This window comes from Eleutherodactylus coqui, chromosome 1 (assembly GCF_035609145.1).
Source record: "Eleutherodactylus coqui strain aEleCoq1 chromosome 1, aEleCoq1.hap1, whole genome shotgun sequence".
Taxonomy (NCBI): domain Eukaryota; kingdom Metazoa; phylum Chordata; class Amphibia; order Anura; family Eleutherodactylidae; genus Eleutherodactylus; species Eleutherodactylus coqui.
This window is the reverse complement of record NC_089837.1, coordinates 127974012-127989797: the sequence shown is the minus strand read 5'-3', so window position 1 is coordinate 127989797 and position 15786 is coordinate 127974012. Positions and strand designations below refer to the sequence as shown.

The 15786-nt window shown below is 44.7% G+C and overlaps 1 protein-coding gene across 1 annotated transcript in view; it reads left to right on the top strand.

Annotated features, from left to right (window-relative positions):
* Positions 1-15786, top strand: part of VEPH1 (ventricular zone expressed PH domain containing 1) — a 252596-nt gene that overhangs the window by 143393 nt on the left and 93417 nt on the right. The window contains exon 9 of the mRNA XM_066600287.1: positions 5231-5619. Coding sequence (XP_066456384.1) covers positions 5231-5619 — 389 coding nt within the window. The remainder of the gene's footprint in view (positions 1-5230; positions 5620-15786) is intronic.

Sequence of the window (15786 nt, the reverse complement as noted above, 5' to 3'; positions counted from 1 at the left end):
GGGCACGTCGCACAGCAGTCGGTGCACTGGCAGCTTAAAGTGATGTTGCAGGGTGCGCAGGGTGGCAGCGTCCGTGTGGGACTTGCGGAAATGTGCGCAGAGCCGGCGCGCCTTTACGAGCAGGTCTGACAAGCGTGGGTAGCTTTTCAGAAAGCGCTGAACCACCAAATTAAAGACGTGGGCCAGGCATGGCACGTGCGTGAGGCTGCCGAGCTGCAGAGCCGCCACCAGGTTACGGCCGTTGTCACACACGACCATGCCCGGTTGGAGGCTCAGCGGCGCAAGCCAGCGGTCGGTCTGCTGTGTCAGACCCTGCAGCAGTTCGTGGGCCGTGTGCCTCTTATCGCCTAAGCTGAGTAGTTTCAGCACGGCCTGCTGACGCTTGCCCACCGCTGTGCTGCCACACCGCGCGACACCAACTGCTGGCGACATGCTGCTGCTAACACATCTTGATTGCGAGACAGAGGAGGAGGAGGAGGAGGAGGGTGCTTTAGTGGAGGAAGCATACACCTCCGCAGATACCAGCACCGAGCTGGGGCCCGCAATTCTGGGGGTGGGTAGGACGTGAGCGGTCCCAGGCTCTGACTCTGTCCCAGCCTCCACTAAATTCACCCAATGTGCCGTCAGGGAGATGTAGTGGCCCTGCCCGCCTGTGCTTGTCCACGTGTCCGTAGTTAAGTGGACCGTGGCAGTAACCGCGTTGGTGAGGGCGCGTACAATGTTGCGGGAGACGTGGTCGTGCAGGGCTGGGACGGCACATCGGGAAAAGTAGTGGCGACTGGGAACTGAGTAGCGCGGGGCCGCCGCCTCCATGATACTTTTGAAGGACTCAGTTTCCACAACCCTATACGGCAGCATCTCAAGGCTGATGAATTTTGCTATGCGGATGGTTAACGTTTGAGCGTGCGGGTGCGTGGCGGCGTACTTGCGCTTGTGCTCGAACACTTGCGCAAGCAACGGCTGAACGGTGCGCTGAACTACACTGCTGGATGGGGCCGAGGACAGCGGAGATGAGGGTGTGGGTGCAGGCCATGAGGCGGTAGTGCCTGTGTCCTGAGAGGGGGGTTGCATCTCAGTGGCAGGTTGGGGCACAGGGGGAGAGGCAGGGGTGCAAACCGGAGGCGCTGAACGGCCTTCGTCCCATCTTGTGGGGTGCTTGGCCATCATATGTCTGCGCATGGTGGTGGTGGTGAGGCTGTTGGTGTTGGCTCCCCGGCTGAGCTTTGCGCAACAAAGGTTGCACACCACTGTTCGTCGGTCGTCAGGCGTCTCTGTGAAAAACTGCCAGACCTTAGAGCACCTCGGCCTCTGCAGGGTGGCATGGCGCGAGGGGGCGCTTTGGGAAACAGTTGGTGGATTATTCGGTCTGGCCCTGCCTCTACCCCTGGCCACCGCACTGCCTCTTGCAACCTGCCCTGCTGATGGCCTTGACTCCCCCTCTGAAGACCTGTCCTCCTGAGTAAGCGTTGCACACCAGGTGGGGTCAGTCACCTCATCGTCCTGCTGCTCTTCCTCCGAATCCTCTGTGCGCTGCTCCCTCGGACTTACTGCCCTTACTACTACCTCACTGCAAGACAACTGTGTCTGATCGTCATCGTCCTCCTCACCCACAGAAAGTTGTTGAGACAGTTGGCGGAAGTCCCCAGCCTCTTCCCCCGGACCCCGGGAACTTTCGAATGGTTGGGCATCAGTGACGATAAACTCCTCTGTTGGGAGAGGAACCGCTGCTGCCCAATCTAAGCAGTGGCCCGAGAACAGTTCCTGGGAGTGTTCCCGCTCCTGAGCAGGTGTCATTGTAGTGGAGTGAGGAGGCTGGGAGGAAGGAGGAGCAGCAGACAGAGGATTCGGATTTGCAGCAGTGGACGGCGCAGAACTGCGTGTTGACGATAGGTTGCTCGAAGCACTTTCTGCCATCCAGGACAGGACCTGCTCACACTGCTCATTTTCTAATAACCGTCTCCCCCGTGGACCCATTAATTGGGCGATGAATGTGGGGACGCCAGAAACGTGCCTCTCTCCTAATCGCGCAGCAGTCGGCTGCGACACACCGGGATCAGGAGCTCGGCCTGTGCCCACACCCTGACTTGGCCCTCCGCGTCCTCGGCCGCGTCCACGTCCTCTAGGCCTACCCCTACCCCTCAGCATGCTGTATTACCAGTGATTTGATTTCACAGGCAGGAAATAAATTGGCGCAAGACTGCAGGCCAAATATAATTTTTTCCCTTTTTGGAAAACGAAAGGCCCCACTGCCTCTAGTGAATGAATAATCTAAGTTTAATAACTGTGCTGTGTCCCTGCTAATGTGTCACAGAACGTGAGGGTAGCAGAGTTATTATAACTCTGGCAGAGCAGGTATTTTTTTCCCAATTAAGGAAAGCAAATGGCGAAGCCAGCAGTAAAGCGTAGCTGGGTGCGTCTGATTTTTCAACGTTGTTCACGCAGCCGACACGTGTCCACCGCCCTTAGGACGGACAGAGGCAGGACAAATAGATTTGTTTTCAGTTTTTTTCCACCAAAAGGCAGCACTGCATATATTCAATGAACATGAGAAGTTTAATAACTGTGCTGTGTCCCTGCTAATGTGTCACAGAACGTGAGGGTAGCAGAGTTATTATAACTCTGGCAGAGCAGGTATTTTTTTCCCAATTAAGGAAAGCAAATGGCGAAGCCAGCAGTAAAGCGTAGCTGGGTGCGTCTGATTTTTCAACGTTGTTCACGCAGCTCACACGTGTCCACAGCCCTTAGGACGGACAGAGGCTGGACAAATACAATTTTTTTCAGTTGTTTTACAAGCAAAAGGCAGCACGTATATTCAATGAATAATGACTGTGTTGTGGCCCTGCCTACACAATTCTTTCCCTGCAGTATCAATGGATGGTGCAATGCTCTGCAGAGGCGATTTTGAGAAGAAAAAAAATATGCAGCACAGCTAACAGCAGCCAGCACAGTACTGCACACGCTTAAATATGGCCCTAGAAAGGACCGTTGAGGTTCTTGAAGGCTACACTCACTCCTAACACTCTCCCTGCCTATGCAACACTTCTGTCCCTAATGCCGGGTGCAACGCTCTGCAGAGGCGATTTTGAGAAAAAAAAATAATTGCCACTGCTAACAGCAGCCAACACACAGCTATCAGTGGCCCTAATAAGGACCTTTGGGGGTCTTGAAGCCTACACTAACTACCAATTCTTTCCCTACAGCAGCTCCGGTATAAACAGCACTGTCCCTCATCTAACTCACCAGGCATGTGAGGCGAGCCGCGGGAAGGGCCGACTTTTATATTAGGCCGACACCTGATCTCCCCAGCCACTCACAGCAGGGGGGTGGTATAGGGCTTGAACGTCACAGGGGGAAGTTGTAATGCCTTCCCTGTCTTTCAATTGGCCAGAAAAGCGCGCAAACGTCTTAGGGAAGGAAGTGAAAGTAACCAGAACACCGCATGGTGTTCGTTACGAATAACGAACATCCCGAACACCCTAATATTCGCACGAATATCAAGCTCGGACGAACACGTTCGCTCATCTCTAGTAATTATAGATTTTTTTTTTTTAATGACAGAACCCCTTTAATTGTTAATAAAGACCTCATTATAGAGTTATATTTTCCTAAAACTGTGGATATGTTCACAAACCTAAAGTGGTCGTGCCAAGTTACAAAGTTATCCCCTATCCGCAGCATACGGGATAACTTTATGATCAGTGGAGGTCCGACCGCTAGGTCCCCCCACCAATCCTAGTGACAGGGATCCACCCAGGCCTCAGTAAATGGAGTAGAGGTCCAAAGACTGTGCTGTAGTTTACCCAGTTCAAGTGCTTAGGCAATCTGTGGCACTCTCGTAGAAGTGAATGGAGCAGTGGCGTGCCTGTGCGACATGTACTCCATTCACTCGGCGACCAACCTGGAGCCCCATTCTCAGGATCATTGGGAGTCCCAGCAGTCGGACTCCCACCCATTATAATGTTATTCCCTGTCCTGTGGATAGGGGGTGACTTTATAACTTGGCACAACCATGCTGAATGGGATTTTTTCTTCAGTAAGTTCTTGTGTATTTTACAAACTGTATTCAAATCTATGGAACAGATTTTTTTTGTTGCATAAATTCCTATAAATTTACCAGGTGTGAACATAAAATATTACCATTCTCATCATAGCAAAGTACTTCCAGGGTGTAACTAAGAAGTGCAGAGGATTGTACTGTAATTGAACTATTGGGACAGTGTCAATGATTTCATAGGGGCCGAAATCTGAATGTGTACAGTATTAATATCATATATAAACTCGGTCTCATGTGAGAACTCTGTCTACTTTAAGTCATGCTTATTACAAAGGAGTCTATATTGTGCGCTGTTCACTGATTTGCTTGGTAAACTATCCAGACATTGAAAGGAGTACTCTCATCTATGACATTTATGACATATCCATAGGATATGCCAGCAACTGCCTCACCAGGTGGTACATCTCTAGTCAATCACCTAATACAGTATGTGCAGATGTAATGTTTTAAAGTCTTGCAAATTGTTGGGTCCTAATCAGAGGCGTAACTTGAAGCTTCGGGGCTCAAATGCAAAATCTGTAACAAGGTCTCCAACTATAATGCTTTATTCATATTACTGGGCTCCCTATATGGAAGGAGAGAGCTTATGGGCCCCCTAAGGCTCCTGGGCCTGGGTGCAACCGCATCCCCTGCATCCTCTATAGTTACGCCCCTGGTCCCAATGACATAACTGTAGACAGAGCAAAGTAACATATTGCAGATTGGTTGTACTTTAGGGGACCTGTAAGTCCCATATATGTCATAATAGGACAACTGCACTATATTTGGAGGCATATTACTCTTTATATAGTGATTTAATCTATTTCATTGCACAAATCCTGTTTCTGCTTATTATGGAATGATGCTATTCAACATAATATGATCAATCATAAGGATGCTCCTGGAAAAGCTTGGATGGAACCCCATAGAAAACCTTGTTACTGTCTTGTTATTACTATGTAATTCAGCTTTAGATCATCTAAAACCTATTATGTGTAACAACATTTATATGGCTATAAATGGCATGTGGGAATGTTTCTGAATAGACATCTAAGAACTACATATACATAATTATGGTATATTAAATATAATTGCAAACTCCATACTAATACTCCATAGAGTATATTGCTGTGATACAATATGTACCGTACTTCACCTCAGATATCCTTATAATAGTCTTATGTTGTTTTTCTACAGTTCTAAACACTTGGCTTTGAATTCAGCAAGCAGAAAATGTTTGAATTTGGATAGCAGACAAGACACTGAATACAGTGAAGTTCTCGGCCTAATGTCTTTTTCGCATATGTTTCTGAATCAAGAAGATGAAAGATTACCATCTGGCTTAGACATTCTAAACTCCCAGGTGGAAAGAACTTTATTGTTAGACCCACTGAGGAATTGTACTGAGACGAAAGGTGTGACAGAGCCAAATCAAGAAAACCAAAGTACTTTAGACATAATTAAAGAACCCCAGAATGAACATGATAAACTTTTTTTGCACCTGAAGGAGAACATAAGCAAATTAAAAAGCTATGTGGCTGAAATGGGGAAGAAAATTCCAGTGCCTGATCAGTGTGTCATTGAAGGTAAGAGTCAACAGCATTCATTATGAAAAATAACTACATTAAAAGCTACTTAATGATGCATCAAATGGTTCTAAGTGTATCCTGTTTTTACCGCAAACTATACTTCTTGTTGTAAAATACAAGTAACCCCAAGGTACTGGCAGAAAATGCCTAATAGAGCACCTAGTTAAGAGTTGTAATAAAATATGTTATCCCCTATTCACAGGATAGGGAATAACTGTATAATTGGGGAGGGTCTGACCACAGGGACCACTACTGATCCTGAGAACAGGAATCTGTAAGGTTCCTTCATGGATGCATCACTCCATTCACTTCAGTGATAGCACCAGAGATTGGTGAACACTCGAACTTGACAATTTCCAGTGCTGTCATTGAAATGAATGGAGTGGCAGCACACATGTGCATCCTCCGCTCAATTTATGCTGGGACCTTTGGGACCCCACTGATCAAAAAGTTATCCCCTATTCTGTGGACAGGACATAACTTTATATATTGGTATAACCCCTTTAACTGAAAGTGCTGTTACTGCAAATTCAAAATATCTAGGAGAAACTGTAAAGTCTCCCAACAAGACACTCAACTTTGTGTGCAGTGCATTTTTCTTTAGCTTCATCTCTAGGGTCCTTTAACGCAGGATGAGACTGTCGGGCACTTATTTTAGCAGTGCAGCAACTTAGATGTTTAAAACTGAGCACGATTCTGTCAGTAGTCAGAACACTGTATTATTTATAGGAGCTATTCTGAGTAATACAGGTTTGTTCCATTCACGTCAGTGGGACACGCTTGTAGTACTCAGGACAACTGGTATAAATAATACGGCGTTCAGAGTACAAACTTGACTTTACTCATATGTAAACATTGAAGTTTTTCACATATGCTTCTAGTATCTTGTTCCTAGTCTAGCTTTATTTCTTGTCAGTGCCCTCTTGTTTTTCTAGTAGTTCTAGTCCATTCTCTGCATCCTAGTCAAACCAATATGTCGTTTGAACGAGCAAGTGATGTCATCAGTAGCTCGTTCGCTTGTACAGCCTGTTGGGACAGGCAGATACATTGTTGGCTTGATGAAGCAAGAAATCATTCAGAATCTTTCAGTCTTTCACATTGGCTGTATAAATGACTGAGAGGGACTGAACGATTGCTGTTTAAACCCAACAATGATTTTTATATCTGTATAAAATGAACGATGAACGAAAAGGGAACAGTTCTCATTTGTTGTTCGGTTGTTGGCTCATGTTTCGACTGAACAATTATTGTTCACTTTTGCTCATTTGAATGACCTTTTGAATGCTAACTGTTCTGTCTAAAAGCACCTTCAGCCTTGTAGTTCGGGATTTCTTGTCTCTGGGTCTTAGTGCTCTCTCATTGTTTGTCAGGGTCAGTATTTCAGACAGGGTTTCTGTTAGGAATAGCTTTAGGGATATTCAGGGAGTGTGCTGTCTTGTGTTAGTGTCAGCATCAGGAATAGATGAGGGGAAGACTTAGGGAAAACTGCAGTTACTGTAAATTTATTATCTGTTCACCATCACCCATCTGCTACAGTACATAACTTCTGCCATTATCCATCCATGCTATTATCTGACTATTATCACCGTCAGTCACTTGTGCCATCATCTGATTACCATCACCAGTCAGTTCCTGTCATCTGTTGGTAAGTTCCTATTCTTGCATTTTTGTCTCCTACCAATGTTGATATAGGGTTCATATTATAGCTCATTCAACTGTCCAGTTGTTAAATAATTTGGCCTTTCTGAAAGGCGGGCTGCACACGAACGGATTTGCATTGCAGAATACGCAGTCAGCATTCACACCACGGATCCGCAGCAAATACCATTCGTAGCATGCTATGTAAAAGTGCTTCTTCCTGCACAGCAAGTGTGATTTCCGTGAGCAGAGGGAAAGAAAAAACACAGTATGTTCTATTTTAGTGTGGATTTACACTGCGGGTAGGTTGCGGGTACCTGTGTCATGACCTGACAATGGCACAGGAAAAATAAAAACTGGACACCGGCTGCGGTTAGGGCTGGATTCAACTGCAGGCTCCCACATGCGGAATCCGACCTGTTCGTGTGCAGCTGCCCTAAGTCTTGGGGCATTGGAGATGCCATTAGCAACCGGGAAATACATGCAGTATACAATTCTGCCATCTTGCATCCAGCCAGCATCGTTCTGTGCCCCATCTTCCTGCTAACCTACAAACAGTGGGAGAGGGGGCAGATACAACGATTCTGGATACAGTGTGTTTTATAAAGTCTGCTTTTAAAGTTGATTTGTGTACATGTATATTTTCAGAGAATTGAGGGAATATAAAATCCACTTGTAGGAAACGTTGGTGAAAGTGAATCTTCATTGTTACGTCCCCATATTTTACCTTCAGGGCCACTCTGGCAATAACACATTTCTTCATCCATATACCCATCACGTGATTGTCTGTCACACTCTGGAGATTTCCTCTGTATATTGCAGTCATTTTCATGCAGTGCAGCCTCCTGTTTGATGCAGGCAAAATGAAAATGCTGAGATCTCTGCTTACACTTTCACTATTCTGTACTATCAATCCCATAATGCATTAGCACAGCATTACATAACTATCTGTGCTGCAAGGAAAACTCTAGCTTATTTACATGGATACAGAATGAAATGGCAAAGACCATACGTGTACAGTCTTTGAGCTGTGTGATCATTATCAGTAACTGTGATTGGGGTGTCTGTGTTCCCCTTTGAAGACCATGTTTGTCAAACTCCATGTAATGTCATCACACAGGACTTATGTTGACAGAGAAATTGACTTGTTTGAGAGCACCTAAACCTAAGTAAATCTCCACTGGTCAGAATTGAGATCACATGACCATCTGCGGAGAAAGAGGTTAGGAGCTTCAGATAGAAAAGAATAACTAACTTGGGTAAGCTGACATATGTACTGGGGAATAGTTGCATAATGAATGAAAAATAAATCAAAGGACTGTCCCTTCAATGGATAGAATATTAGAAGCATTTCTTTCCAAATAGAAATCCTAAATGAAATCTGCTACCAAGTGCAGACAAGGTAACTGAGCATATGTATGCTCACAGTAAAAAATGCCATATTTGTAAGCTTTGTTTAATATAAATGGTGATACATATAGCGCACACATTATGCAACAATTAGAAACTTGAGACCAACATGTATATGACGTCTAAGCACTGCCGAAGTGAAATGTCCATGAGTGATTCTATCATCGCTCTGAAACTGTCCAACACTAACTGTCTTGGATAATTGCTATTAAATATTTCTATTTATCCATTTTCGGCAACTATCACAATCTAGTTGGATTTCAAGAGACATTTTAACATGTTTTTATGCTTTCTCTCTGGCAAAGTTTCAAAGCTTTTATTCGAGTTTCTTGAAAATTCCTTCAGCAGACGTCTCGTAGCCTAGTTTGACTGATGTACATGACTCATTGGAAATATATGTAAGAACTAAGAGATACATGGCTTACACCGGGGAAACAGCTCCCCATCGTTGTATTTGACAATAGATGAATTATTATATAATCCATATAATGAATTGTTTGTAAATGAAAAATTGGACAAATATTATTCCTTATGCATTTTTCATCTTAAACATTAAAACCACCTGAGATTGTGTCTTTAGAATCATTGCTATACTAATTCATGCTTTCAATATCGATTTGCTTTTTATAATTATGAACCCATCAAGGAACATTTTAGTAGCTACCCTGTTTCCCTGAAAATAAGATCTACCCTGAAAATAGGCTCTAGCATGATTTTCCAGGATTTTTGAGATGCAAAAAGATTTTTCAGGATTTTTGAGGATGCTTGAAATATAAGCCCTATTCCAAAATTAAGCCCTGTTTACAGTTAATAAAAAAAGTCAATTTAAATAGTGTCCAGGCAGCTATACATGTAAAAAAGTGAAATCTTTTTGAGTAAAAATTAATCTAAGACACTGTCTTATTTTCAGAGAAACAGGGTACTACTAGAACAACTAAGTTTTTTTCCATTTTACTGTGTATGTTTAAGGATTTTTAAGGACGCTGCCATCTTCTCATAACCAACATAGTTGTGTGAGGGCCCATTTTTTGCAGTTTATATGGGTATCATTTTGGAGTACATATAACATATCACTGATCCCTTTTAATACATTTTTTTCTTGGAGACAGGGTGACAAAAGAAGCACAATTTTGACAGGGTTTTTTTTTCTAATGAGTTCACTGTCCAGGGTAAGTAATGCATTACTTTGAATGATTGGACTTTTATGGACACAGCAAAACCAAGTATGTTTTTGGTTTTTTTAGATTCTTTTATTATAAATATGGCAAAATGTTTTTTTTTAATGTAATAGCTTTTATTTTTTTAAAAATTAATAAAAACTTTTCAATAGATTTTTACATTTTTTTTAGAGACCCCATAGCAGCGGAATCGCACTCTACTGTCTTATCACAGGGGGCTGTTCGGGACCCAGAATTGACAGCATTTAAAGGGTTAACAGCTACGATCAGCAATTGTACTGATTGGAGCTGTTGCGTAAGAAGCAGCCATCACCCTCATTGTATAGAGCGGGATTAACCCCTGAACCCCCTCCATACAAACCCTGAAGCCCCAGGACATAAATGTACGCCCTGGAGTATTAAGAGGTTAAAGAGAGCAGAAAAGGTAAAAAGGACTGTAACATAAAAGTGACCCTCCAGGCCTGAGAAAATTGTTGCTTCCTAGGAAGCAGGGAGGTGGCTGGTGAGCTGGTTTGCCTCTTTCTTTGTTTTCTATACTGAAGAATGCCTAAACAAGCTCTTTGCAGATATTGATTAAGCAATGGCTGCTAGGAGATTGTTGCTCTGAAGCATGCAGAATTGTGAATTTAGATTTGAACTATGATACTGTAACTAATCTCCAAGACACTTCTTGTAAAAGTTGAGTAGGGAAGCTATGGATGGATATCGGGGAAGTCTACATGTTGTGGTTATTTAATGTAGAGGTTTGTGACATTATACAAGTAAATATGAAAAACAGGTTTGGTACTGTATCATATCTACAAGATTGCTTGGTTTCGCTTACTGAGAACACACAAGTAAAATATGGTACACTCTGGATGCAGATATAGTCATAGTAAAGGATCCATATCTGGCACTACTATTACAGATAGTCCCCGACTTGCGAACATTCGAGTTACGAATTTCGCAAGATGCGAACAATCTGTTCTGCACAGTATGATGTAATGCCATGGCATTACATCATACTGTGCAGGGACCGGCCAGGCTTCTATCAAGCCTGATAGAGGCCTGTCCGGTCAGATCGCGGGACACTGTGCTGTTGCTAGGCAGCCGGGGACCTCCTGAAAGGCCCTAGGGCTGTCTATGCAGAGCGCCTATCAAGCCGTGCGCTTTCAGGAGGTCCCCAGCTGCCTAGCAACCACACAGCGTCCCGCGATCTCATCGTAGGACGCTGTACGGGCCCCCTGAACGTCTGGTGCAGGCTGTTTCTTACAGCGGGCACCCGGCGGCAGCAGTTCTGACGAGCCGCGCCGCTCGTCAGAACTGTTAACACTTTAAATACCGCTGTCAGAGCGGTATTTAAAGTGTTAACAGTTGAGACGAGCGGCACGGCTCATTGGAACTGCTGCCGCCGGGTGCCCGCTGTAAGAACAGCCGGCACTCGACGTTGTATGGAGCGGGATCCACCCGCGATACTGCTCCATACAAGCATTTGTTCGACTTGCGAACAAATCGACTTGCGAACAGGTTCCTGGAACGGAACCTGTTCGCAAGTCGCGGACCATCTGTACTTATCTACAATTTGAGAAACATGTAAGTCTGCCGATGAACATTGTTGTACAATGGCATCATGTTATCTTGGGTTTAACAAGTTGCAATGTATAGAAGCAGCATCAAGCTGATAAAAGACCCATGTGTAGGGTCGAAACGGCTGTTGCTGCTATGACTGAGGAAGACTAACGAGTAAATAAGATTTCTATGATGAAGACCTTATGGTGAATACTTGAATTTTCATACACCACTGATGCTGCTTCTATATATTGCAACTCATGGATTTCTTTGGGATTTGGATCCTGTCCTAAGTAAGCGTGCATCTGCTGGGCCACTCCTTCCATGGCTGGAGAGCTGGTGAGTGAGCTGATGATATTGTATGTTTGTGAGTTATCTTGGGTTTCAGTTATTTTCTAAAAATGTTTTGTGGCATTTGCATGACTAGAATGTTTAATGAAGGATTACCTTGAGATTTGATCAGTCATTAGGCTGTATCACCCACATATCTAAGGGCAGCTGTGCTACATCATTACTAGAGATGAGCGAGCACCAAAATGCTCGGGTGCTCGTTACTCAAGTCGAACTTTCAGTGATGCTCAAGAGTTCGTTTCGAGTAACGAACCCCATTGAAGTCAATGGGCGACTCGAGCATTTTTGTATTTCGCCGATGCTCGCTAAGGTTTTCATTTCTGAAAACCTGGGAAATTCAAGAAAGTGATGGGAACGACACAGAAACGGGTAGGGCAGGCGAGGGGCTACATGTTGGGCTGCATCTCAAGTTCCCAGGTCCCACTATTAAAGGGGTTGTCCCGCGCCGAAACGGGTTTTTTTTTTTTTCAACCCCCCCCCCGTTCGGCGCGAGACAACCCCGATGCAGGGAGGTAAAGAAAGCTCACCGGAGCGCTTACCTGAATCCCCGCGCTCCGGTGACTTCTCTACTCACCGCTGAAGATGGCCTCTTCCTCCGTGGACCGCAGCTCTTCTGTGCGGTCCACTGCCGATTCCAGCCTCCTGATTGGCTGGAATCGGCACGTGACGGGGCGGAGCTACACGGAGCTACACGGAGCCCCATAGAAGACTGCAGAAGACCCGGACTGCGCAAGCGCGGCTAATTTGGCCATCGGAGGGCGAAAATTAGTCGGCACCATGGAGACGAGGACGCCAGCAACGGAACAGGTAAGTATAAAACTTTTTATAACTTCTGCATGGCTCATAATTAATGCACAATGTACATTACAAAGTGCATTATTATGGCCATACAGAAGTGTATAGACCCACTTGCTGCCTCGGGACAACCCCTTTAAGCCACAATAGTGGCAAAAGTGAGACCCCCCACCCCACTGTCAGCATAAAGATCGTTCTCCTCTGCCACAGCTGTAACAGCTGTGGCAGAGAAGAACGATGTTAGCCCATTGAATTCAATGGAGCCGGCAATACAGCCGGCTCCATTGAAAGCAATGGGCTGCCAGCGATCGTGGGATGAATTGTCGGGAAGGGCTTAAATATATAAGCCCTTCCCTGCAATTCATCCAGAAATGTGTAAAAATTTAAAAAAATATACTCACCTTGTCCCGGCAGAACGATGTTAGCCCATTGAATTCAATGGAGCCGGCAATACAGCCGGCTCAATTGAAAGCAATGGGCTGCCGGCGATCGCGGGATGAATTGTCGGGAAGGGCTTAAATATATAAGCCCTTCCCTGCAATTCATCCAGAAATGTGTAAAAATAAAAAATATATATATACTCGCTTTGTCCCGGCAGACGGAGTTCAGCGCAGCCGGCCTGCAGTGGGTGTGAGTCAGACCTGCCCCTTCTCTATCTATACTGCCCCAATTGGACGAACCATCCACAAATTTGGCCTCCAATACCATCTCTATGCTGACGATACCCAATTATACACGTCCTCTCGTGAGATCTCTGGACCATTCCTCCAAAATATCACCGACTGTCTGTCCGCTGTCTCTAACACTATGTCCTACCTTTTTCTCAAACTAAACCTCTCTAAAACTGACCTCCTTGTCTTTCCACCTTCTAACCGACCTCCCCTCAACATCTCCATTCCAGTGTCTGGCACCATCATAACCCCCAGACGGCATGCCCGATGCCTTGGGGTCACACTGGACTCTGACCTCTCCTTTGCCCCCCATATCAAATCTCTGGCCCAAACATGCCACATGCACCTCAGAAATATTGCTAAAATACGTGCGTTCCTAACCACGGACACGCTAAAGACGCTCGTGGTTGCCCTCATCCACTCGCGGCTTGACTACTGCAACTCGCTACTCATTGGCCTCCCCCGCACTAGACTCGCTCCGCTCCAATCCATACTAAATGCAGCAGCTAGACTCATTTTTCTATCCAGTCGTTATTCAGACGCCTCTGCATTATGCCAGTCGCTGCATTGGCTGCCCATCCACTACAGAACTAAATTTAAACTCCTCTACCTCACTCACAAAGCTCTGCATGGCGCTGCGCCACCATACATCGCCTCCCTACTGTCAGTACACCACCCAGCCCGATCACTCCGATCGACTAACACCCTCAGACTAAACACCCCTGTAATACGAACCTCACATGCTCGCCTACAGGACTTCACCAGAGCAGCACCCATCCTCTGGAATGCACTACCCCAAGGCATCCGGACAATTCCCGATGCACGAAATTTCAGACGTGCCTTAAAAATGCACCTCTTCAGGGAAGCATATCAAATCTCCTGATCCAGTCCCCCGCCCCTCCCTATGGTGCCCCACCCTGTTTGCCTTCTAATAAATGATCTGTACATGAAATTTCCTATTGCCTGTGTTCCCCACCCCCTGCACCTCCTGTACCACCCTCAACCCATTTGTGTCTAATCCAATGTACCTTATATTGTAATTGTTGTATTGTTTTGCATTTATCCATGCCTGAAAGCGCTGCGGAACAAGTTGGCGCTATACAAATAAAGATTATTATTATTATTATTGGTAGAGATCTGAGAACCAGAAACATATTGAATACCACTTAGCCTCAATTGTCCCATCTAAATCTTTACTCATAATTCCTCTATAGCATTTACCTTTGCCTCCCTACTGCTATTCGCTGACTCAGACATAATTAAAAGTATGGAAAAATTTCCACAACCTGACAAAACCGCAGAGCTCCCTCTCAAAGTATTTATTACTTCAGACCTGTTTCAATATGCCATTCCATATCTAAATATTTCAAAATGGAGATCATCAAGTATTCTCACACTCACACACTTATAGCTAGAAGAAGCTCTTGTTTCATTCGAGCTACTATAATGTCAATATCATTTGACCCCAAGGGACCAATAAAAATACTTGCAAGTACAGCATTTCTTACAAGTACATAAACCACTGTTATTACAGGGCAATTTAAATATATTTCAAAATTTCTCTAAAGGAGTTAAAGGATTAAAACCAATATATACTATGCTACACTGTCGAGCTTGCTTTCAAATAACCTATCCTCTGAGAGAATGGGAGAAGTTGCTGGGTCAGACATTTAGTGACAGAATGGAAACAAGTCTTCTCTCTAACCCATAAAGCACTGTAATGTACCCCACATATGGACATACTTATGAAAATCACACTAAGGGCGAAAACACACTGCTGTAGGTGCAACTCCGCTAAGCAGTACGGAGCGTAGCTGTGCCTGAACAAGGGAGATTTCTTTTTCCTCGCCGGTAGTTCAAACTCTGCGCCAGAGTACAGGAGTTTGGAAAAAGAGGTGGGAAGATAGGGGCTGCCCGATCTTCCTTGCACATGGTATTCACTATGTGTGGGGAAGATAGGGCAGGTCCTCTCTTTTCTTGGCCATAGTATTCACATCCGAGAAATCCCAGCAGTGAAAATGAACTCCTATTGAGGTCAATGGTTTCGTATTGTCTTGTTATATGGCTGTGATTATTACAGCAGTACAGGGGGAGAAAAACACGTCCATGTGTCTAAAGCCTTAGATGGTACTAGACACCAGTTCTTCTGGCCAAAATATATCCAGACTGTTCAGCTGATTGTGGAGGTAGAGGATCCTTGTTGCATATATTATGGAATTGCCCTCTTCATCAATATTGGGACTTTGTGTTTCCATTCTCCTCTCTGGTCGGTTATGCAGTCCAGAAATCTCCTTCACTAGAATTGATGAATATGGATTCTCATGTTATGCAGCCACAGTACTGAACTCTGGCCTGTAAAGTACTAGCAATATGAATTTTAGTTATACTCAGACACTATAAAAGTACGGATATTCCCGATATAGGAGAAATTATTATCTTAATCAACTGGACATTTGTATATGAAAAATGCTTGCATAGAACACATCTTTATTTTTGAAATTCCAATATATATGAAAAGCCTGGATGTCCTGCAGTGCTATATATTCATTTACCTGTTTAAACTCCTTAGCTTT